A 24292-nucleotide genomic window follows, 5' to 3' on the forward strand; every position below is an offset into this window, starting at 1 on the left:
GTCAAAAGACTTGTATGCTGGAGGATATTTCTAACTAGCTTTGTGTGATGCAGGGATGTGAACACGTGACACGTGAGAAAACAGTTAGGGATGAGTTTGGGGAGCTTGGCAGTGGCCTGTTTTGGGTAAGGCAAGGCTCTAACAAACAGCCTTACAAACTTGAAGCCTCCTGAAATAAGCAGTATCAAGTCTTAGTTCCATTTGTAGTACTGCATTTTCTGAATTAGTATTTCTTCACAGTATTATTTTAAATGGTGGATTTAAAATGTTTGCTTAGTATACTGCATTTAATTACTGCTTTTGTTTTAAAAAATTATCTTGTTTTTTTAGGTGCGGTTTATCACCAAAATATGGCATCCTAACATTAGCTCAGTCACTGGGGCCATTTGCTTGGATATTCTGAAAGATCAATGGTAAGATTCCATGGTTGGGTTAAATGTGCAAAATCAAGTATACTGGTGTCCTGCATCAGCTCACCTTGCTTTTCGCCTTGTGCTTATAATTTGACATGTCCTTAAAGTAAATATTTTGGTACAGTATTCTGAGGTGCAAATATGCAAATGAAATGATTGAGTGATAATTTTGGAAAGGACTAAGTATGTATTAAATACACAGAGAGTTCTTCCAAAAATGTTTGCACTACAGTGAACATTTCATTGTTGACATTGTGGGTGGTTTTGTACTACCTATTGCCTTCTTTGATCAGTTAATGTTACTGCAGAAGTTTTAATAGCCAAAATCTGTGGAATAGACTTGTGTCCAAACTAGCAGCTGCACTCATTATTCATTTTTCAAAGTAATTGATTTTATGTGGTTTGAAGATTGTGTACAAAAGTTGTATGATAGACATGATACCTAATACAGATGATGGTTATTTTCCTCCATGACTGCCCCAAAAGAATGGGACTGTAATTCCCCAGCAGATCATACCAGTATCTAGTCCATACAAACTTCAAATGCTTGTAAAGTCAACAACTTTGTAAAGAGTGCTGTTTTCCAAGCAGACATCAGTTGGGTTTGAAACAGAAACTTTAGAGGAGAATGCTAAAGTCTTGAGGTCTTGCAGGTGACATGTCCTGGGTATTAATCTTTTGCAGATGTATGAGATTATAGAAGTCTCATATGGATTATACACTGGACAGTATAGTGTAAATTACTGAAATGAAATTGTAATGGTCAGAAACTGTTGTCTTTCTAACTTCTCAAATGTCATGTATTTTCTTACCATCTCAGAGCACTTGATGTTCTTTCAGGCAATAGAATCTTTCAATATACATGCCATGGTACCTGGTATAGTTTTTCTTATCAGTAAAGCCAGTGCACTTTTGTACCTGCATCTAATTGTTCATACCACCCTACAGTTTTACTGGAGATTATTGGCTCTTTAACTGTCCAAGTACAGTCTCCTGAGATACTGTACTCTGAAGCAGATTAATGAATGGGCATGGGGTTGTCTGTAAGTATCAAAAGGCAACAAAGACCTAAGAAACCCATGAACTTCCACTTAATTTATGTACTTTTGGGGTTGTTAGTCAAAATCTTTGATATTTGAGAAGGACAAACAGGAGAGAAGAGTTGACCTGTGTTCTTGTAATCTTTGTGTTATGTCTAGCACAGATAATTTGATCTGTGTCTTATTTCTGTTATTTCTGCTTGATGAAAAAAAACCCAAACATGAATATCTTCCTTCTCCAAGATGTGTATGACACAGGAGTATTGGAAAAGAATTTGTCTTCTGTGTATTTAAACCAGTTGACACAAGGTGCCCCAGTATTAGGCCAGTTACATAGTTTTAAACTCTTCCTTTGAAACAGTGTCTTCATTTGAAAGCACTAAGGTGACAATTGCACAGAACCTGGTGGTGATGGTGGGGGATTTCCTGTATACTATTAATCCCTCTTCAAATGATTCTTAATGTAGTGTGATCCCTTCATTTCCTAGTTGTGCTATTTGTTAGTTCTGTTTCTTTTCAAATCATAGAATGGTATATGAAAATCACTTGAGCATTGTTGAAGTGCTTGTCAGAGCCTCTAATCCTTTGATAAGAACAAACTTAGGGCTGCCTCCATTGTTTTCTCTTTGAAGCATTGCTGTGTTGTGATAGATAAGGTTGTTTTTTTCCAGAGTAGCTTCCTAAAACTTGCTAAGCAATATGAATGGTTAATATTGTTTAAATAAGTTGTTTATTTTTCTTCAATATATGCAGCTAATTAAGAAATGCCCACAGCATACAATCATAGAATGGTTTGGGTTGGAAGCGACCTTAAAGATCATCTAGTTCCATCTCCCCTGCCATGGAGAGGAACCATAGATCACTTTTCCACTAGATCAGGTTAAATCTGAAGTCGCAACATTCGTAATATATGTGCACACAGACAAAAATAAGTATGTACAAAGGTATACTTGGGAAAAATTACCCTTGAGTTCAATGAAGTACTTTTAGATGCCTTTGGATCTTCTCAGTGGGCAAAGGATTAAGCCTTGAGGAATGGTGGGGTTATTAACCCAGGCGTCACTGGCTTTTTCCATGGCAATCCTCAGAGTCTCACAAACTTGAGAGTTTGCTGCCTCTGAGAGTCATTCCACTCTGGGAAATGCTGGTCACAGCCTGCTGTGGGCTAGGACAGCTCAAAGGATCTCAGTACCATTGTTCATAGATAGGGTCACAAAATGATAGATTGAAATCATCAGTAAATTTCCATCCTGGCCACAAGGATGAGTTGGTATTTACTGGAATATTCCTTGAGAAGTCCAATAACAAAAATACTATTCCACTTCGTTTCTTGCTCAGATAGAAGGAGGAATTCAAGGCTATTTACTGGAAAACAGGAGCTTGCTAGACAGCAGAGGTTCTGGGAGCAGACAGTGTTTTTGATAAGCTCGAGGAAACCTGACTGTCCAGGTGCGATTAATCCAGGCTGAGACCTAACAAGCATTCCTGAGACCATAGCTGGCCTAAGGAAGGAGCCAGGGGGAGGATGTACCACCATACACCATCAAAAATGAGTTTTCTGCATGTCTAGGTTGAAAAGTGGTTTGAATAAAATAGCTTCATTACAAAAGCAAACAAACAAAAAATAAACAATCCCAATCCCTGCCCCCCAGATTAATAACTTAAATATTAAGTTATTTCACCAAGCATTCAAGAGTACATTGGACAAATGCAATTCTGAAATATTCCTTTGGAAGTATTCTAGAAAATATATTTAGTTCCACAATCTCTCTTGTCAAATCTTTGAGCAACAAGATCTGTTTTTGAAGTGCCACTTCACTGACTTGTAATGCTCTTACCTGAATAATGCTCCTCTTGTTGCTGTGTTTAAATATAAGTCTGAAATTTCACTGCATGTCTGTTTCTCAGTGAGGTTTGAGAGTTAAAGGACTGGCGAAGTTTGGTGTATGGGCCTTAGCAAGATTTCTGAAAGAGTTATTTACTAAGCTGATAAAATACTCATGTATAGATGGTGAATACAAATATAAAGATTTTAATGTGTTTGTGTAGTTTTAAGAAGTCTCTTCCCTACTCTCCCATCCTGTGGTAATGATTTTCTGTTTTAATGAGCATAGTTGAGATGGTATTCTGCATATTGGCAGGAGGTTTTATCAGTTAGCAAAGAAATGTCTTTAAATTATTTCTAATAGCTTTAATGAATTTCTTTTTCCACATTGCATGCTTGAAACTGAAATTCTTTGCAGCTGTGGATTTTCATTATGTTTAGATTTTTAAGTACCTGTTATGCCAGTTTGTTTGGAGAGCTGCTACTGTTTGCTGCTAGAATTAAAATAGGGGTATGATTTGGTGAAAGGAATACCGTTTATGCTTATCTGACATAATTTTCATTATGTGGTTTCACTTACGATGGCCTGTATTTATCTTCCAGGCTAGTATTCTGTCTCAAAGCTTTAATCTTAAACATACAACATACCAATGCAATTCATTGAAACCTGAGAACTAAATTACTTGAAAGCAGTTCTACATAAATCCCCTGAGCAGAGACTATTGAGTGAATGTGTCGTGGGTGCATATATGGCTACAAAAACTCTTGGCTTTTGTGGGTTTGACAGTCAATAATGAATAATAAGAATATTTTTGTCATAGTGGCTCTACTGGAGGATTCATATTTCAGTTTTAGTTGAGACGCAGAAATCATTGTAAGAGATAATACAATTTTAATAGATAAATAAGCAGCAGCCAGCTTGTAATCTTCCTGGCTACCCAGTACTGCTGGATTTTGTTCAGGGTGTTTGAAGAGCACAGAAGCTTCTTAAAGTTTTGAGAAAAATGCAGAGAATATTAGCATGGTTTTAGGGAACCTTTCAGCAAGCAAGCTGTCTTTCCCCTCAGTGCTGTGTCAAAGCTATCCTGTTACTCTTTCTTTGATGGGTGCCTGGTCTTGTAGTTGTCCTGTAAATAGTGACTATGCAACGGGCTTCCACTCAAAGACTTTATTCATTTCCTTCCAGATTCCATAAGCCATTGGTGCAAGGTCCCAGAGATTTTCTCTTGGATTAACAAGCTTATTTTTTTCACAAATAGAGCAAATACTGCAGATTATGTAGAAAAAAATGTTCCCATAGCCATGTTTGGTTGACAGAGTGGAGTAGCAATCTGCTGCCTGCAGCTGCTCCTGGCATTCTGCTGGGTTACCCTCTTGGAATAATGAGAGAGATTGTTTCCTAGAGAGGAATGTAAAGAACATAAGTAAAAACTTCCTAAATGGAGAATTACTTAGCCTTTAAAAATGAAGAAGAAAAATAAAACCTGGCAGTATTTTGTAATCCTCTTAGGACTCTCTCTGCTCATCAAAAGGCAAAAGAGATTTCTTTCCTCAGGCATGCTGGGCACAGCTGGCTTGCTGTGCCTTTTAATGTTAACACTATAGTCACTCAAACTAGGGGTGCTCTTTTTTAATGGAAATGCCCTAAGATATTATCTTTTAAAAAAAGAGGAAAAAAGTGTAAGTGAACAAAATGTATATCCAGCTCTCTTTGTGCTGATTCAAACCAGATTTTCCTTGTGGTTTAGCAAATGCAATGCCAATAGAAAGCTGAGCTTTTGGTTTGGATGTCCAGAATGGAGGCTTTTAGTTTCATGTTCTCTGAGGGCCAGTGTGTTCCTGTAGGGAGCTCTCTGCAGCTCCCTGATGCATGATAGTGGCCTCCTCCCATTTTGCAGATGGCAAACCTGCATGATAGCTAAGCAACATTTTGGAAGTGGAAGTCAAGGGTTTTTGTAAGCTTCAGGAGCAAACAGGAGCCAGTAATGTCATGGGACAAAGGGGATGTAAGGTCATGTGCAAGGCAAATAGGATGTTTTATCTGTAAAACCCATTATACAAGCTGGCTGCTTGTTGCTGGTGATCAGTCAGGTTTCCATTGAAGTGGTGTACCTGCTTAGAGAGTTGTTGTACAAGAAAGATGGGAACCATAGGAAAAATCCAGAGTGAAGTAACAAGAATGATGGTCTAAGCAAAAACAGTATACAGTGAAAGATTGGAAAGCCATCTCAGTGTGTGGAATATCAAGCATGGTGAAGAATTGAAGATCTTTCAAGAGCCTTCTGAGGCTTCAGTTAAGAGCAGATCAGGTGGAAGTCTGTCAGGAGCAATACTTGCCTTTAGCAAGGAAGTGAGAACAAAGCTAGAATGCAGCCATGCACCTAGCTTGAGTTACCAAAGAGAATTGCTTGAACTCCATGAGCTGTTGCACATAAATACATACCTAGAAGTAAACTTCAAATGTAAGAAGAGTTGGAAATACCTAATTTTTTCAGGATTTTATTCTAGATCAATAAACCTTTGAGGTGTATTAGAAAACTCAGAAGATCTGTATCTTTGCACTGGAAATTTATTTCAAAGAAAATACAGCTTTTTTTTGTTGTTATTGTTCTTCCCGTGGACATTCTTCTTTGGCTTGGGAAGATATTGGAGAAGGGTGTGGGGAGGGGGGGGAATTTTTGGCTTTGTGCCACTATCAGTATAGATTTTCTTTCAGAACTGATGATGGGAATTGTTCTTCCTTTTTGCTTATGAGGAACAGGTCCTGCCATACTGGTATCTGTAAATATAATTCTAGGCAGTCATCTCCATTTGCTGCATTCTCTCTCCCAAAAGAAGGTAACAGGAAGAAAGAAAAGCTTTTAAGTTCATGGGAAATCAGAATCTATTTTTAGCTGTTTCTTCAGTGTCTTCTGTGAATCTTAATATATATCTGAAAAATTAAGACTAAGCTATGTAGAAAATAAGCCATTTTTACTTTCTTTAATCACAAAAGCTAATTGGTGTTCTAAAGGTAGAAGATTTTGGATGGTTGTGCTATAGTTACACAAAATATGTCAGGTTTTCTCTGCCATTAAGCACAAACTTTAATTTGTTCTTTTGTTTAATACAAACAGCAACTGAAGCTGTAATCGGTTTTCTTTTATGATTTAAGGATACTTCTTTTAATGTTTGTCCAATAAAGACTTTGTTACTATGCATGAGATGGGAAGGCTGTTTTAAGACATGAGACTTGAAAATCAGTTGTAAGCTACATTTTTAAACATTTTTATAAATGTGGCTAAACCAATCTTGTCTGAAACATAGTATTTCAGAGTTTAATTTCTCTGATCATATAGCCATCTGTATATATAAATGGATAAGTTGTTGCTTTTTATTGTTATTTTAAAATTGGAATGTCAGATGTTTAAGTATCAGTATGCTTTGTATAAAAATCTACAAATATAACAGGTAAACGGGGATGGAAAGGACCTGGCAGTCTTGAAAGCCAGAGACAGCTGGAGACAGCTGGTGTCCATGGCACCTTTGGTTCCTAGTGATGCCCTCTGCTCCCCAAAGTATATTTTATACTCCTCTCCCAGAAGGTACAGTGTAAATGGAAGTAAATTGCATGTAAAAGTGGCACAAAAGGCTGTGATCCTTCTAATGTCATCTTCTCTACATTTTCAGATGTCTCTAAAGGAAAGGACAGAACAACTTTTATTTGGAGAAAGTAACTATAGTATTAGTTATGGTTGATAGGTATTTCATGTTAAGTCTGTCTTTAAAACTGCAGTAAACAACATAATAAAATTACTGGGAAGAAGACTTTAGGTTTTACAGTGGGTGTGGCAGATGTGATAGTACGTGAAATTGATTGCATACAAATAAATATTATTACATCCATTTGACCATAGTAAGGCCTGAAAGACTTATTATTACATGACTCCTGAATGCTGGAATAGTAAAAATGTTGCATTACATTCCTGTAATCCTAGCAGATGACACTGAATTATGTCATCAGTGTGTACATTAAATAGGTTAATATCAAGGTAGTATAAACGTTTAGAGATTACAAACCCAAGGAAATTTTAAGAGCAAAATAGCATTAAGTACATATTAAGAAAAGAAAATTATTAATGAATAGCTTTGAAAGAGGAGAATTGTATGTTGTGATGGTTTTATGATTGTCAGAATTCAGATTTAAAAGGATAAGGATTTTCTGTAAGATTTAAGTCTACTACGTTCAGCTTAAGGGACTTTAAGCTGGTGTGGCAGTTAGAATGAGACACTATGTGCTAATTAAAATCTGTCATTTGGGATGTTTCTCACTTGCATTTTGATGTAGAGCACTGCACTGCGAAAGCTCAGCAATAATTATCAAGCGAAAAAATAACATACTGAGAAAAATCTTCTAAAATTAGAAACAATTAGGGAAGAATGGCATGTTTGAATGGTTAGTGACATAGCAAGAAAGGTGTGAATGTAAGCCTCTAGGAACATAATATTTGGGTGCCACAAATGTACCTCTGACATTTTACTACCATCTATGCTCTGTTCATGGGTGTACAGTGCTAGAGTACCTTAATACAGTGACTCAGTACTGGAAAATACATAAATTTCTGCAACCCGAGCCTGGAAATGCACTTGCACAGTGTTACCTTTGTAGCTGGACCATCAGGTCAGACTGTTCCCCACGTGTTCTAAGAAACTCTTTGCATTTATTTGCAATCTTCTGAAAACGATAAACTGTTTTCTGTTGATTGAAAATTGAGGTTTGTTTGTAAGAAATTGCATGCCTGTGTTTCACAACTTTCCTCTGACATTCCTGTGCCTTAGTCACTTTGCTCAAATTTAAAATGTCACATTTTCCCCATTCACCTTGCTACTAGTTCTTAAGCAGAGTAAGCAGATTTTGTACTGGTTTGAACATCTGTCTGTGCCATTACCACAAGAATTTTATGAATCTAGTTAACTGTTCAAATCAGAAATACTCAACTTCCACAGAGTCTACGGAGTTCTTACTTGGTTTCCAGTATATGCCAACTGAAATGGTAGCTCAGAGATGTTATTTATGATAAAAATCAAATGAAACTATGAATGTTACAACTTTCCAGACTTCCAGTGTGTAATAATTTCATGTGATTACTTTTGAGGGTTTATTGACTTCTCTGAGCACACTGGGTTTTCCCTTACTAAATTATTGAGGTATCTTTTCCTGAATATACTTTGAAATCAAGATAAATGGTAAGAACCTAAAATCTTAGAAGTTTCAACTCTGGGACTCTGCTACCTTCAACAGGGTTCTTTCACAGGGGCAAAGAGTGACTTTACAGGACCAAGGACCATTGTGACTACAGAATGTTTTCCTGCTGCCAACAGTCATGTCAGATTGTAGTGAGAGGAAGCCAAGGAAGTATTTTGATTGCACATGTCATAATTAGCCTAACCTTTTTATTATCGTAGCAGTAATTAACTATGTAAATGATTCGATTTAATGAAATATGTGATGTTAAAGCTGGTGCAAAGAGGCGCAGTGTATAGAATTCCTTACCTGTTACACACGTTTAAATGTAGGTCACTGCTCCTGCACGAAGAGTGCCGGCAGAGGGAGCATCCCCGGGCTGCGGCCCCGCCCCGCCCCGGCAGGGAAGTGCTGCTACCGGCAGTGAGGGAGAGTGGCACAACCTGCTTTGGCCTTGGTTTTTGTGGGGTTTTTTTTCCCAATATGAAATGAATCGCTTTAAATGGGCATGGTGAAATGTGTAGGTCAAGGTACTTTCCAAAAACTTCAGAAAGCATTGTTAATAGGAAAGTCCATGTTGGAAGGCTTATTTACACACACACACACACACAGACACACACAGTCACAGATACATATATATACAGAACAGTATTTTAATAACTATAAGCTGCAGCAGTTTAAAATTATATTTCTTGGACTTAAAATCTGTACATGAACCTATATTTTCTGTGACAGTGGAGCCACAAGGGTGAATACAGACACGGGATATGGTAAAGGATTTTTTGAATTTTCAATTTTAGGGCAGCAGCAATGACTCTAAGAACAGTGTTGTTATCACTGCAAGCATTGTTGGCAGCTGCAGAACCAGATGATCCACAAGATGCAGTAGTGGCAAACCAGGTAAGATACTCAGTTGCCTGCGATTTTCTAACACTTCTGTAATCTTTACTGACTCAGGTTAGGTCCCAGGGCTTACAGGAGATACAAGATTTTAAACAATTTGTTGTAAAATTGCATATACTAGATGTGAGCTGCTCAGTGTTTTGAGCTCTTTTTGAATTCCAGAGTATTAGTTACTCCACAGTGTCAGAAGGTTTTGTCCTTTATTTATATTACCTTGTTAGAAATGTCAGGAGATAACAGCATAGTTAAATGAATTTCAGTGTAACTTGCCTTTTAAAATCTAAAGCTTCCAGTATAAGAAAAGCAATATGCTATTGGTTTTCAATGAGTTTTAACTTGGTGGTGGTAATTGGATTTGGCTTGGTATGTAGCTCCTCTTCTGCATTAATATGAATGTTGTTGAGCATTGTATTTGTTTAATGTCAAAATTTTATGAATAATGACTTGGGGACAACTGTTTTAATCACTGATTGAATTGCTGTCAGTAAAATTTTATAATCAATAAGGTTTGTTACTTTTCAGACATTACTGATAACTTTTAATACCCAAAAATGTCACTTGGATCTGAGACCATATCAGGACTGGCATGATTATTTTTAAAATGTTGCTGAAGGATTAAAACAATCATTCCTCTGACAATTCTCAGCAAAGTCCCAAGTATGTGTGTGTTTTCCTTTTTACTCTGGGGAGAGAGAAGGGCAGCCTGGCTTCCCCACTGACTGGCAGAGTAAGGGTGTGTATTTCAGTAACTGAAGAACAAAGCAAGGTGATGCTGGAAGAACCTTCTATCTCACCTGTATCTTCTGTAAGTCAGAACCCTTCAGGATAGGGTGACAAGGTGTGCACTCTTTTCCTTTAAAACTCACCATAGAATGATAGATCAGCATTTTTTCAAACCTGTCAGGATTCAAGGGGAAACACGGAGGTTAGTGGTAGCCCATTGCACTGCTGGGTGCCTGAGAGCTGTTGGATGCCACTGTACTCAGTAAGTACAGAAGGCTTGCTTGTGGGATTCTGCAGTAAGGCTGCTCTGAATAAATGTCCCTGAACAGTTCTGTCAGGCTGAATTGCTCTGCCCAGGAGAAGTGTTGCAAAGGCCAGAAAGGCCACCAGGCACATCCCTGCACTGAGTTTTTTTTCTGGATGTATGCCCTTGCTGTCACATTCTTTCATTACAAAAAACACTATATCCTTTTTTACGAAGAACAAAAATAGTGTTTCCTGCTTCTGGCTCTGATGGTAGAATTTTATATGGGAATCATAACAGTAGAAGCACTTCAGCTGGTAGGAATTTTTTTCTCTGGCAAAAAACTCCATGAAACTGTAGATTCCAAAGAGCAATTTTCTAGGCTGCCCCTCAAGTGCTTGTGGGGGTGTGTCCAGTGGGATTGTGGCATGACTGATGTGGGGAGGACTCAGTTTATCCTATTTCCTCCAAATACCTGCATGAAAACTATGCTGGGGTTTGACCTTGAGTTACAGGCACATGTATATAAGTAGAAAGTAATTATAATGGTTTTGAGAGAGATGTCAGTAGACAGCTGCTTTTTGCATGTGTTTATTTGGTGTTGGGGTCTCTTTTACTTAGTTTGGTGTTGGGGTCTCTTTTACTTTGTTTGGGGTTAATTGCTTTTTTCACAAGGAATTAATTCTCCACACTTGTGCTATTTTATTAAACTGTGTGTTGTCCAGGTAAATGGCAGTTCCTACAAGCTCTTGAGAGAATCCCGGGGAGAATTTCTGTTTGAGTAAGAGCAGTATTTTCAGACACCAGCTGTCTGGTGTATTAGTTGCTCTGGTTGCTGGGGGTTTTTTTTCAGTACAACAACATGAACTGCCTCAGATTCCTGATACTAAAACACCAGCGAAAGTTGCCTTTAGGCTTTTCTAAATTCAGTGAGGAACTGGATTATTTTCAGATACCTAAGTAAAGGAATTCTATTAATAGAACACTAAAAGCTAGATCTGAGTTAAAGGCAATTATGACTAATTCTTTGCACTTCAGCTAGTTGCTTTCTAGGCTTGGCAGTGTTCTCAAAAATATTTTTAAAAAATTAATTGGGGGAAGATCTCTTAAGAGCAGAAGAAAATAATACTTCAGGATGCCACTGGTGTTTAACTTAATCCTTTTTATTTTTTAATCATTACTCCAAAAGAAATTTATTACAGACCACTGAATTTATAACAGTGATTTATTTCCAACAGTAGATTGCCTCCCATGTTTGTTTTAATGCCATAAATGCCACCAGAGAGTAAATATACAAATTATGACATATGGATTAGACTTAGAGGGGGGTGGGCAAGGCACACAAAGCAGTGTGGTTGTTGTAGGAGAGGCAAAATGACATGTAGAGCATTTTACTGTGCTTTACAGATCTAATTATTATTTTCATTTATTAATGAAATGTCAAAGAATGATAATCAGCCATGTTTCTTGTCCTTAAAATATACTTAAATATTTGAAAAATGTATTTCCTAATATCTTGTCTTCTTAAAGTGATGATCTAAGGGAAGAGAATTTTTTTAAGACAAAAAACTTGATATTGCATACAAAAGCTGTTAAAATGGGAAAATCATTTAACTTTGCTGAGTACAGTTCATGACAGATGACCCACTTTCTTGGCAGTTGAGTTCTTGGCACACGCTAAAAATTCTCTGCAATATGGTCCAGTCTGTTGTTTATTGGAAAACTGGTTAATGACGAGGTCGGTACAAAATAATATGTTACATACTGGCATGATTTTTAAATTTTTTCCTGGTAAATGATAGCTTTCATGAAGAGTTGCAGCTCCCTAGCTTTTTTGCACTTGCTCACCCATTTCTCAGCCCTTCTTCTGTCACCTGTGTGATCAAGATCCTCATTCTCAGGAAGAAGCCCAGTAGTATAATATTAGCCCAGACTGGAAAACTGCAGGCCTACTTGCAGTGCCTAAAACCATATAAAATATCTATTTTTAAGTGATTAGAGGAATGCATTAGAGTAGTACATAGTACCATGTTCAGGAGATGTTAACATAGGGATAATTTGTATTCTGTCACACTGAATATAAATTTTCAGCAGCTGTGCTATATATAGCTACTTTGCTTTGATCTGTGCAATTGAGAGCAGTACCTGGCTGCACACATCAAATACCAACAGTGCATAATTTAACCTGAAGGCAAACTCATTATATCAAATGCTTGCATAGGTTTGCTCTTTGTGTAATCCTCACCTCTAAATTTACTTCAAGAATAGCAGCATGATCAGTATGAAACATTGTGGAAGATATTGTAGGAAGAGTGATGGGTTGCACTCTGCCACATTGTCTTGATGTTTGGTTGGATTGCTGAGTTGATTTAACTTTCTGCTTTCCCCCCCCCCCCTCCCTCTCTTTTGTATAGTACAAACAAAATCCAGAAATGTTTAAACAGACAGCTCGACTTTGGGCACATGTGTATGCTGGAGCACCAGTTTCTAGTCCAGAATACACCAAAAAAATAGAAAACCTTTGTGCTATGGGCTTTGATAGGGTAAGTATAAATAACTCAAATATTTTCAGTAAGGACAGGGCAAGTTTATGTGTATAAATACAGGGAATCATTTAGTGTCGTCAGAATCTACTAAAGTAGATTCTCTACTTCCATGACATTGTGTAGGTCTAATTACACTATTTTGCTAATTATTTTTAAGAATTGAAGTTTTAAAATACTGTGTTGCAGATAACTCTTGTGAGCTACCCCTGCCTTTTTGAAGCAGTTTTTCTATCAGTTATTAGTTGGGATTTAAGAAATGGTAAACTAATGTGTTTTGATTTTCTGTGAACTTTTCATTCCACTTCCTGGAGCTGCAGGTTCACACACTGAAAATATTATTGCTTTTGTTTTCTCATTACAGAATGCAGTAATAGTGGCCTTGTCTTCAAAATCATGGGATGTAGAGACTGCAACAGAATTACTCCTGAGTAACTGAGCCATATAGAGAGAGCTGCTTCTGTAGTCCAGCTTGCCCCTTCTGGAGGAGCATCACCATCTGTTATTCCTAGGATTCTATATAGATTCTCTTTCAAAACTGGCACTCTTGCCTGATGATGCTATCTAGGCACTATTGGAGACTGAAAAAAAGCGCTCTGTAAATAAAGCTAATTAAACGTCTGTGTAAATTTAAAAAGGGGAAATACTTTAATTTTTTTTTCTTACTAAATATTGTAAAAATTCTTTGAGCTCAGCTAAGATAATGGGGGAAAACAATGCCTACTTTAGTGTTTAGCAGTGTGACAAAGACTAGCAGGAACTTGCTTCAGGATTTTGATTTAGTAATTCAGAAAGCAACATTTTGAGTGTTAGTCATCAAAATTGTTGGTGCCACTCATCACAGTTATCTTACTGTTTTTAACATGGATCCTATGTGCCTGTGGATTGACCTATATTTGCATGCTTGTACTTAATAGACATATTAGGTAGGGTTGCTGAAGAGAGCACCATTGAAATACTCAATTGCTTTTGTAACTTTTTTCCTGACAGACTTTCAAGACTTACCCAAAGTTCCAAATGGTGACCTGTTCAGAACCATTTTCTTTCTAGCTTATTAATTGGGAAACCTGATTCTCCCCTCCTTTACATCATACTGTTGATTATGTTTCATCATCTTGTGGGTATTATGTGTGCCATTGCAGTAGTCTAGGGTCCCCTTTAAAAATATATATTTTGAATTATCAGTAGTGATTTTCATCCATCATATTTTCTACACAATCATGTAAGGAGTATGCCTCGATACAGCACAAAAAGATGGAACTGGTTTCATTTTTTTTTTTTTTTAAATCTTAAATAGCTGTAAAGTGTTCTTCAGTACGCTCTGGATAATATGATTTCACAGGGTTTGAAGGAGGACAAAGCTGATTCTCCAGTGTACTGAGAATGGAAAAAAAAAATTTTTTTGAGTACTTGATATGATGCAATCAGCTGTTTTTTGCAGCAGTTTTCTAGCTTTATTTTGGGCTTCAGTTTAAAGATTGCTTACCAGGTACTTTAAAATTCATCCTTGCTTGCATTTTTCTCTGGTTAACACATGGAGGCTGTGTTGGTGTTTTTACTGTACATACTTCAAATGCACATAGAATTAGAAGTGTGTTCTCAGTTTAGCTTTTTTTTTTTTTTTTGATTGATGTTTCTGATAAATGAGAACTGAAATCTTACCTTGGCTTGTACATACAGTCAGTCTTTTTATTTGTATTAAAATGACATTTCATCCTGAGTGCAAAAGCTTGAAAATTATTAGTCTTGCAACTTCAAACACTAGTACATCTATTTAAAGAGAGCTGTAATGTCTTTGTGAATATGATGCTAACTTTTGAGAGTATATCTGACAAGGAAGTTCAGAGAAATCCTGAGACTAGAGAGTGGGGATTGTGGATAATGGAGTACTGTATCAGTCATCTTTTCTATGACTCTTTTGTTCTGTTTTTTTGTTGGTTTTTTTTTTGTTGTTTTTTTTTTTTTTTCTCCTAGGCTGTGGATTAATGGGGTGGGGAAATATGTGCCTGCTTGGGGTTTTTCTAGAGCTGTGAAGTACAAATTGAAATAGTTTTGCACTTCATGGTCTGTTTATAACTCATACTAGATGAAATCAGGAACATTATGGTATCTGTTAAATACCTGGAGCATAGTAGTAGGGGAACAAAACCAGAAAATAGAGCTGTCAAGACCTGGCTAGTTCTGGTGTGTTCCCTGTACTGCTCTGTCTGATGTGTCCAAACTTAAAACAGGGCACAGACAGTAAATACTTTGAACTCATATCAGTGCAATACTAAATGCATTTGCTTAGTCTTTATACTTACTGCTTTTTAAAGTGTAGTCAGTGATCAGTTTTCTTGAGTTAGTGTAAATCATTTGCAATGATGCCAAAGGAAATGAGTTGTTTTGACTTTCCTTATATTTATTTATTTTTTTAACAAGAAGCTGCTACTGTTCAGCTGGTTTGCTAAGTGAAAAGTGAAAACCAGGGACGGTAGGAAACTGGCAAAATGCTACTTGTGTTAATCTCAAGTTGCTGTCTTTTCTGTTATACAGGCTAAGGACTTCTTGATTACATCAACACCTTTTTTTTTTTTTTTACCCTGGTGGTAAATTTGAATTGCTGACTACTTTCCCTTGTTCTTCGCTGCTATTTATCAAAAGAAAGAACTCGGAAATCATTGTCGGGGACATAAAACTTCTCAGTAACGGGCTTCTGAACATGTCTGTGATAAGACCAGTCTCCTAAGAACAGCAGGCTTCTCCAGCAGTATGTAAAGTGATAAAGGAAGCCAGGGAAAGGGAGAGAGGGGGAAAAGAGGTTCTTAGGTGAGCACAGTCACCTCTGAAAGAATGCCCTGTTAAGTTTTACTTCTCTCATGAAGTTACCTCATTTTCTTCTCTACTGCAAAACACCTGTCTTCCCCTTCCCCCCTGTGTATAAATGTTGGATTCCGGATTTTGCTCTCCATCCGTGCGCTCGGGAGCTTAATGCCGGCTCAGGTGCTGGCAGGAAGCTTCTCAAGTAGTGAGCTGAGAAGGCAACATGACCCAGCATTAAGGAGACATCTTTGGTCTGAAGTCCCTCTGAATTTTCACATGTGACTCCTTTATAAGGAATGTTTTTGTATTCTTGGTAATTATCAGAGTTGAATATAGGGATAATGTTGTACAAGGTTAGTTTAACTGCAGCTGGGGCTGAGCCCTAGGAATCTTGCTGTTAGTGTTCAGCTTATCATTGTGACACATTGTACATACAAATGGCAGTTCTGTTTTCTGTATCACTGAACATTGCTATATTCAGGGCCCTGTGCATTCACAGACATGGAGTTGCCGTGCAGCCCACTCCAGCTCTGGACTCAGGCTGTACATTTACCACTCCTTGCAACAAGAACATGAAACATGGGTACAGTGGCTAAGTACAAACAAATCATGCATTGTCTTCCTCTCTTGTGCCAGAAGATGGCTTGAAACAGTCATTTTGAAGTCTAAATGGCCCCATTTTTCTAAACAAGGTATTGGTAATAACACTTATGGATTACCAGAGCATGCATTGGATTTCACTGCTAAACATTTCAGCGTGCATCCAGCAAAGTGGTTTGTCCTATCTTGCCCAGTTTCTCCAAGAGCAAAGTACAGCTTTGTTCAGAGGTAGAGAGTTGCCCTTTCCTGTTGCCAAAAGCCTCCATTTTCCCTTGAGTACCAAAAGCCTTGACTGTATTCCACCCCCTTGCCAAATTCACAGCTTCCTCCCATTCCTTCTGTGAACAAACTGTGTTCTCAGTGTGACAAATTGGTGCATTTCGGAGACAAAACCTTAGGAACATATCCTGGAAAGATGCATCATTTAGTGCATTCTGCATATTCCAAACCTTTTTTATTATTACTTTGTTTAAAGCTTGCAACAGAGTACATGGGGCCTTGACTATAATTGGTTCGGTAGTATTTATGAGCAATTAGGTACTACTGGTGTATGAATATGTCTTAGTTTTTTTCTAATTATCATTGTATTCAACTGTTTTCCATGTAAATTAGTATTGGAATACTGACATAAGAATTTAGAAACTTTTGTTATTGTTGTCTGAAAGGAGGAATTAAATAGCCAGAAAGAATCTTACCTTGTAACACCAAATCTGCATTAGATGGTGTGGGTAACAGAAACATTTAAACTATGCAAATTTAAGCCTAACAGCTGTGACTCAGACTAGGCACTTCAGAACTTATGGATTGCTTATGTCATTTGGGAAGGGAGAAGGGGAGTGGGGGGAAATCAAAACACAGACTCAAGTGAGAGTTCTTGTTTTACTGCATTGGTCATGCACTGTGTTGGGAAGTTCTGTTTTTAGCGCAGGGGAAGTCAACTGTGCATGTCCCTTGTTCCCTTCTGAAACCACCAAAAGCTGGCTTACACTTGGAGGCTTGCCTGAAGTAGGAAACATTAAATTATTTAGCAAATAAATTGGTTTTTCTTAAATGCTGATGAGCAGAGGCAATGAGAAGATGAGGTGTCCTCTCCTGTTCTGTTTTGTTGATGGAACTGGTGAGTGGGGGCACTGATTTGTGATCAGGTGCTTATTTTGTGTGGTTTTGATGAGCAGGTGGCTCAACAAGAGAGCGCAGAAGTGCATTTCATCGGCATCTGTTGCATCATGGAACTAAAGCATGAACGTCAAGATGCTTGTGGGTGCCTAAAGCCTCTTCTGGGAAGACCAAATAGACGTTTTCAGTGTTACCATCCTTGTTTTCCAGGCACAGCTTTCTCCTAGGGCTAGGCAAAGGGGCAATCACTTCTTTCTTGCTAGTTTTCTGATCTGTTCCAAACCTATCCGTGAATGATGTAGGTAGCTCTTCCTGCTTGTGGTGTTTGTGTCATCAGCTGATTCATCATCAGACTCACAAGACCAACTGTTGCCAACGCATTTGGCTTCTGGCTTGGTTATTCCAGCTGCAGTGCTCTGTTGGCAGCAACCTGACTTTGGATTTGTTCTCACTGGACGAACCCTTGTGAATCATTTGCCCTGTACTGTGCTGTGCTGTTCAATCTGTGCTGTTACCTGCTTTGTAGGCATCAAACTGGCTCCAGGATCGCTCATGGTGCTGAGCCCTTCATCGATAATGTAAGTTCAGATCACGGCTCGACAGCTGAGGACATGTACTGTGACAGTGCTGTGCTTGTCTGGTGTACAATCTGCAGCAACTGCTGCTGCTCTGGGGCAGTGTCTGAAGAAGGCTGCCATCATAGGAATGCTGATGTCAACTGCTGAAGAGCCCTGCTTTTCACTTACCTTTTCCATCCTAAATTCTGACTTTTCTAGTAAATAAATATTTACCTAAAAGTACTGCAGGAGGTTGGTTCCTGAGCACCAGACTTCCTGTGGAGGCGGAACAGGGGTGGGGAGGCTGGACTGCAGCATCAGTGTTTTTTGTCTTGAAAATAACTACAGAAACACTTTTGTACACAAACGATTTTTAAAATAAACACACATTTTAAAAGATGTTGATTTTTCACTGGGAATGCTTAACAATAAATGCATGTTTCCCTGAAAACAGTTTTCATTTTATTTCTGGCAATTCAGATTGTTCTAAGATTACAGGGTCTGCTGCCTCCATGTCAGCAACAAGAGAGAAAGAGACGATCATTTTCATGGTGCACATTAAAAATTTTTGAAGAAGAAAATTGCGTAAATAGAAGTTGTGTAATATTTCAACTAGGACTGCCTCTTGTGATGGCCTAACCATCCTGCACCACCTCTTGTCTACTTTCAAAGGCTGCATCTGAAGAAACAAAGCCGGTAACACAGAGGAAAAGTTCTCTCTGGATTTCCCTGCACCACTTACGTTCATGTCATCTCTGTACATTTTAAACTGTGTACCTCAAACTGCAGTTGATTCGTGCGCAGGGAGGTGACAGCCTGGTGGCTAATGGCACTGCCCTGCTGCTCAGCTCTAGAAGAATCTTGAAGGGATGATGACTGTGGATTTACTACCAGTACAAACCACTTTTTGGGCATTTGTCAACGTTTGTTAAATGGAGTAAAGCAATCTGAAGAGAGCGGCTGCACAGCTGAAGCGACGAGTAGTGAGTTTGCTGTGAAGCTGGTTGTAATATTGCGTTTCAGATCTGCGTCTCATCTTCAGGTGCGTGTTTGTCTCTGGGCAGGCTCTGCCAGCTGAGATAGTGCTGCACTGTTTTATGGTGTAAGATGTTGTTTGGGGTTTTTGTTTAATTTTACTGTCATCAGGAGCTGTGTCGTATTGTGGTACCTCATTCTTTAAGAGGGGTGAGGGAGAGGGAGCACTCCCCAGTCCCTCTCCTGCAGGTCTTAGCATGACATTAATTCAGAGTTTTTAAAAAAGCCCAATTTCCCCAGTTCGTGTAGTTAGACACTGACATGAGTAACTGAGAGCTGCTTTATACTGAAATACTTGTGAAGTTGTCCAACAGCCTTGTCATTTCTTCCAGCGCCCCAGAACTGGAAGCGAGTTCACAGCTGAAATGGACTGATGGTGCTTGCTAGCTTGACTTGTCCTGTACTTAGTTTTCTGTTTCAGTGGCTGTAATACTGACACATTTGGCTCTCAGACGGGTAACTGATACCTCCAATACAGCAAATCCAGGATTTTAAATTGTTTTTAAGGTCAAGTCTGGATCTGGAGCACCCGTGTCTGGTATAATGTCAAATAAATTACATTGCTTCACTTAGTGGCTGCTTTGTGTTGAAATACATGTCTTCTTTAGGTGGGTTTATGACAGCCTGGTATAAAATAAAGGGTAATGAGCTGGGCTGGTGAAGAAAATATGGGGGGAGGGAGGTGGGAGAGCATCTGTTTTGTGTTGATGATACCTGAGCCACCAGACCCCTTTAGCAGCCCAAGTGCTCCCTGTACAGCTGCCTTTGCTTGTTAATGGTGCAGGGCATGGGCTTGTGACCCCCCACTCCTGTAGTGGGTGGGGAGAGGGACAGTGCCATGGTCTCTTCCCTTTGTCTTTCCCAAAACCTCTTCTCACACCTGGCAGTTTAAAAACATGATGATGGTGAATAGTCAAAGCTCCTGCTGAGCCTGAGAGGTTTGGGAAGTTCCTGCAGCTGAGCCACATTACTGTATCAGGGCAAAGCTGCCTATCCCCATTTTTACATTTCTTCTTGCTGCCCAGGTGCAGAGGTGGGTTGGAGGGTGCCCTTCTTGAAGGAGGAACATTTTGCTGGTTATAGCCCCCCAAAATAGGAGCCAGTTATGCACCAAGATGGATTTTGGTTCAGTGGTTGGTCCCATGTCACACTGCAGTCAGTCAAAGGGTGGTCACTGGAAATCCTCTCATTGCCACAGCTTTAAATTTCCATCAACACAAGGCTGGAGAACAGGCACCAAACACAAAGTGGGTCCTGGGTGTTTCTGGAAATGGTGGCCATCACATCTTCACCCTGCTGCAAGAAACTTGTTGGGTGTGAAGTGGTTTATCTGTAGAAAGTGGCTTAAAGGATCCAAAGCTGTCAGTGCGAAAGGAATGAAAACACCTGATGTTTATGGCTTTTGCTGTTAAAGAGGCAAGAAATGAATCCTGTGTATGAACAACCTGCTGGGAGGGGGGTTGCTCACTCTTTGCTTGGCTTATGTCTCGCCCACTATAGCTTATTCCACATTCCAGTCCTTTAGTGGTCTGAATCACATCAAAAATACCAGGATAAAGTGTCTCCAGGCCATCCCTATCCGGAGACAGAACTATTTGGAAGAAAACATGTATGAACAAAATAGTTACCAAAAGTTCACTAGGTCAGACAATGCTGATGTGGAAGGGGGGAAAAAAGCACAAACCAACCCCAAACATTTCTTAAAAAACAAAGAGGAAAAGTCATTTGTATTGTGTGCCATCCTTTTCACCTGTGAATGGTTCTCACCCATGAGGAATTCAGGAAGGGAAGCGCAGAGTCCTGAACCTGGGGAGGGAAAACCCAGGCAGCAGTACGAGCTGGGACAACTGTAAAGCAACTTGGCAGAAAAGGACCTGGGGGTTTGGGTCTGGACCAAGCTGAACATGAGCCAACAACCTGTGCTTGTGGCAAAGGCAGCAAACTCTCCTGGGCTGCACGAGGCAGAGTGTCAGCAGCAGGCTGAGGGAGGTGATCCTGCCTCTCTGCACAGCCCTGGTGAGGCCACATCCAGCAGGAATGCCAGGCCCTACTCAACTGGGATGGGCTGGAGGGAGCCAGCTGTCCACACAAGAGATTGTGTACTCGGGGGGCCTGGGTCTGTTTCACGGGACTGCAAAAGAAGCAAACAGACACAAAAGTGGGCCACATCCTGCAAGTGTGAAATGACAAAGCCCTCTTAACAGCAGGAAGGTTAAAAACCCCCACCATCAACTCCAAAATAGAAACGACCTACGTTTTGGCTTAAAGGTATGTTTTGGAAAGGAAGCAGCTCAGTGATGCAGAATCAAATGACATTCTGCCATCATCTTGGCCAACTGCTTTGGGCAGCTTCCAAAACCACCCTCATGAAAGAATGCAAGCAAGGAAAATGCTTAGAGAGGAACCCTGCTCTGCCCCCCCTGGCAATGAGTACCCCTGGCATGTTGTGCAGGTCCCATGTGGCAGCAGGAAGGGGCTTGGACACAGCAGGGTAAGTGGTCTTCTGGAGGAGAAACTCATTACCATTTTAAGGCTGAAGAGTGACCAAATAAAAAACAGGCTTGAGCTCTTGAGATCTGAGGAAGTTGGCAAATCTGTTTTAGTAAATTTCACAGAAGGCCACCATGGTAGCTCTGATGGTAGCTCTGGGAACAGAGGTGCCCCCAAAAATGGCCAAACAGCACCAAATACGTAGTGGTCACATGGGAAAATAGTGTGTTAGTCAGACAGGACAATCTTGGAGAAAGTGTGTAAGGAGATGGAGTGAGACAGTGGGGAGGAAGTGGTGCCACAGCACTGGCAGGGCCCCTTCCCCTCTCCACAGGCACAAGAAAAGCTCCAGAGCGCAGAAGCCCACGGCCAACCTGGGTGGGGGGGGGGGGGGTGATGAGTCAAGGCAGTGGATGCAGTGGTGGGTGTTTTGTTGTGACCAGTCACAGCAAAGGGACGTGATCTCAGGTTGGTATTAATTGGTTAGGAAAAAATTTGGCCTGGAAATAGGAAAATTTTCCAATTTCCATTTCTCTAGGGAGGTACTTCTGTCTCTATTTGTTTACACTCTCATATTTAGATATTTGATCCACATTGATACATTCTGAAGGATGATCTCATCAGGAAGGTACCTGAAACTTAGAGAGCCAGAGATACAGCCACATCCACCACTCGGTCAAACACAGCAGGACTGCCGAGAATGCCACCGTGGTCTTCTGTGTGCAGTCTGTGAGGGCTTGGTGTTTGCTACGTGTGTGGAAACTAGAAAGGATTACCAAATACACCCTATTTCTGCACGGAAGGATGATGGATCTCCTGTCATGCCTTGCAACAGTCCAGATGACTAGAAAACTTTCCTAAAGCACTGGAGATCTGGCCATTTAGTACACTTTGACAGACAGAGGCAGCTCCAGAGGTGACTGTGACTCTCACATGGGAAACACACAGGTTACGGGAGCCAGAACCTGCATGGCAGGTGCACTGTGGGTAACAACCCTCCGGGCAAAGGGAGTGGTAACAGCAGGAACCAGGTGCTGACCTAGGGAGGATACCAGTGCTGAAGATGGTGTCCTTGTGGGAAAACCAGACCTTACTAAAGCAGAGCCTGGTAAACTGTGACATGCAGGCCCCCCAAAAGCCTCAGAAATAGATCAAGGCAGAGTCTGCTTTCTTCCCAAATACTTTTGTGCTCAAAGCTAAACTCATGTAGATTAAAGCGAGAAGGTAATGCGGAAGACACAATGTGCAGGTATGGATGGATACAGCAAAGAGGGCCTTGAAAAACAGCTGGGAAACAATGTACTACAAGGCTGAGAAAAGGGAACTGGAAAGGGCACTAGGAAAAGGCACCAAGTTATTTTGTCATGTTCACACACCAAGTGTGCAGAGCAGCTTCCTGGTCCATGGCCCAGCCTGAACCCTGTCCTGGTGTAACAGCATGAGGAAGGATGAACAGTGGTTGCTGCTACCACCATCCAGAAATATTTATCCAGATTACTGATTACTCTCTCCTTTCCAGAGAACTCAGGGATAGAAGCAGGTGATGGCTTGAATTACGTGAATTATGTTACAGTCTCTCCTGACTTTACAGGAAGCAGAGAAGAGCTTATGTGTGGGCAGCAGGGAGCAGTGAGCAGTGCAGGGCACCTTGCATGTGCTCTGGAGACAGCACATAAACCTCCTGACAGGAGACTGATGGCTCAGACCTCTGCCATCAGCATAAACCCAACTTGTTTCTGGTCTGAGGACAGTACCTAGGGCACACCGTGACCCCCCGCTTGCTTTACAGCCATCAGACTCAACAACAAAGAAACAGCCACAACCACCTTCCACCTCTTGGAAGAGCTTTGGTTCATCAGAGTCAACACATCAATTCCTGCTTCCAGGGCAATGAGAGAATTAAATGCCTGAACAAAGAAGCAGAACATGTGTTTCTCGTTCTGGAGCATGCCCAACTTGCAGCGTTATGAACACACATCTGAGCTCTTGTGGCTGGCAGGGCTGTAGGAGGATGCTCACTATTCCAGAGCTATTTGGTCAGGCTTTTTGCCTGAGCTGGCACATTGCTGAGACTACACAGCTGTCAGCATGACCTAAGTGAGTGACAAATTGCCTTGGACAACCTCTGTGCTCCCAGTGAAAAGCAGACGTCTCCTCATGGCTCTCCCTCCTCACCAAGCAACACAAGAGGCAGCTGCACCACACACTTGTGTTGCCCACAGAGGTCTCAGCTCTGCGGACCATGGATAGAGCTGCACAGTTGGCGATGACTCCACCAGATTCAAAGTTGAATGGCTCCTTAGTCACTTCTTGCCAAAGCTGAAGGTGTCACCATGAGCCTAACTTCCTCTAGTTGGCTTGCAACACCCAGCCACTGCAGGGTGACAGTCCTGATAAAAGTGTCAGGACTTTCCCTAGGCAGAGAGAAGGTGCTCTGCTGCAAGTCAGAAAGGTCTTTCCAACACATGAACAGGAGAATTTTTTCTAATGGTATGATGACTGCCCTTTGCTGGACATGACACCAGGACTCTGAGGAACATGCTCACAGCATCTTCCAGCACGTGTGACACCGAGTTGGGCTGCAGAGCTGCTCCTACCAACTGCGGAGAACGTGTGGCTGTGCCTTCGGCTTTTTCAGCCTGAGTGAGCAGGCGGTCTGACCTGCAACAAGCCTTTGGCTGTGCTCCCACGCATCTCTTTACAAGCAGGTGCACAGCCCAAAAACTTGCTCCTTTCAGACTGCAAAAAATAGGGCTGGGAAGTTCCCCAGAGTCAGA

At 40.4% G+C, this 24292-nt stretch overlaps 1 protein-coding gene across 2 annotated transcripts in view; it reads left to right on the forward strand.

Annotated features, from left to right (window-relative positions):
* UBE2K (ubiquitin conjugating enzyme E2 K) overlaps positions 1-19594 on the forward strand; it is a 44780-nt gene extending 25186 nt beyond the window's left edge. For both annotated transcript variants that reach the window (XM_066185635.1, XM_066185636.1), the window contains 4 exons: positions 331-413; positions 9303-9402; positions 12787-12915; positions 13280-19594. In XM_066185635.1, coding sequence (XP_066041732.1) covers positions 331-413; positions 9303-9402; positions 12787-12915; positions 13280-13354 — 387 coding nt within the window. In that variant the 3' untranslated portion in view covers positions 13355-19594. The remainder of the gene's footprint in view (positions 1-330; positions 414-9302; positions 9403-12786; positions 12916-13279) is intronic.
* The last annotated feature ends 4698 nt before the right edge of the window (positions 19595-24292 follow it).

This window comes from Chamaea fasciata, unplaced genomic scaffold (genome assembly GCF_029207755.1).
Source record: "Chamaea fasciata isolate MVZ Bird 193981 ecotype frontalis unplaced genomic scaffold, bChaFas1.0.hap1 SCAF_6, whole genome shotgun sequence".
NCBI classification, from domain to species: Eukaryota; Metazoa; Chordata; class Aves; order Passeriformes; family Sylviidae; genus Chamaea; species Chamaea fasciata.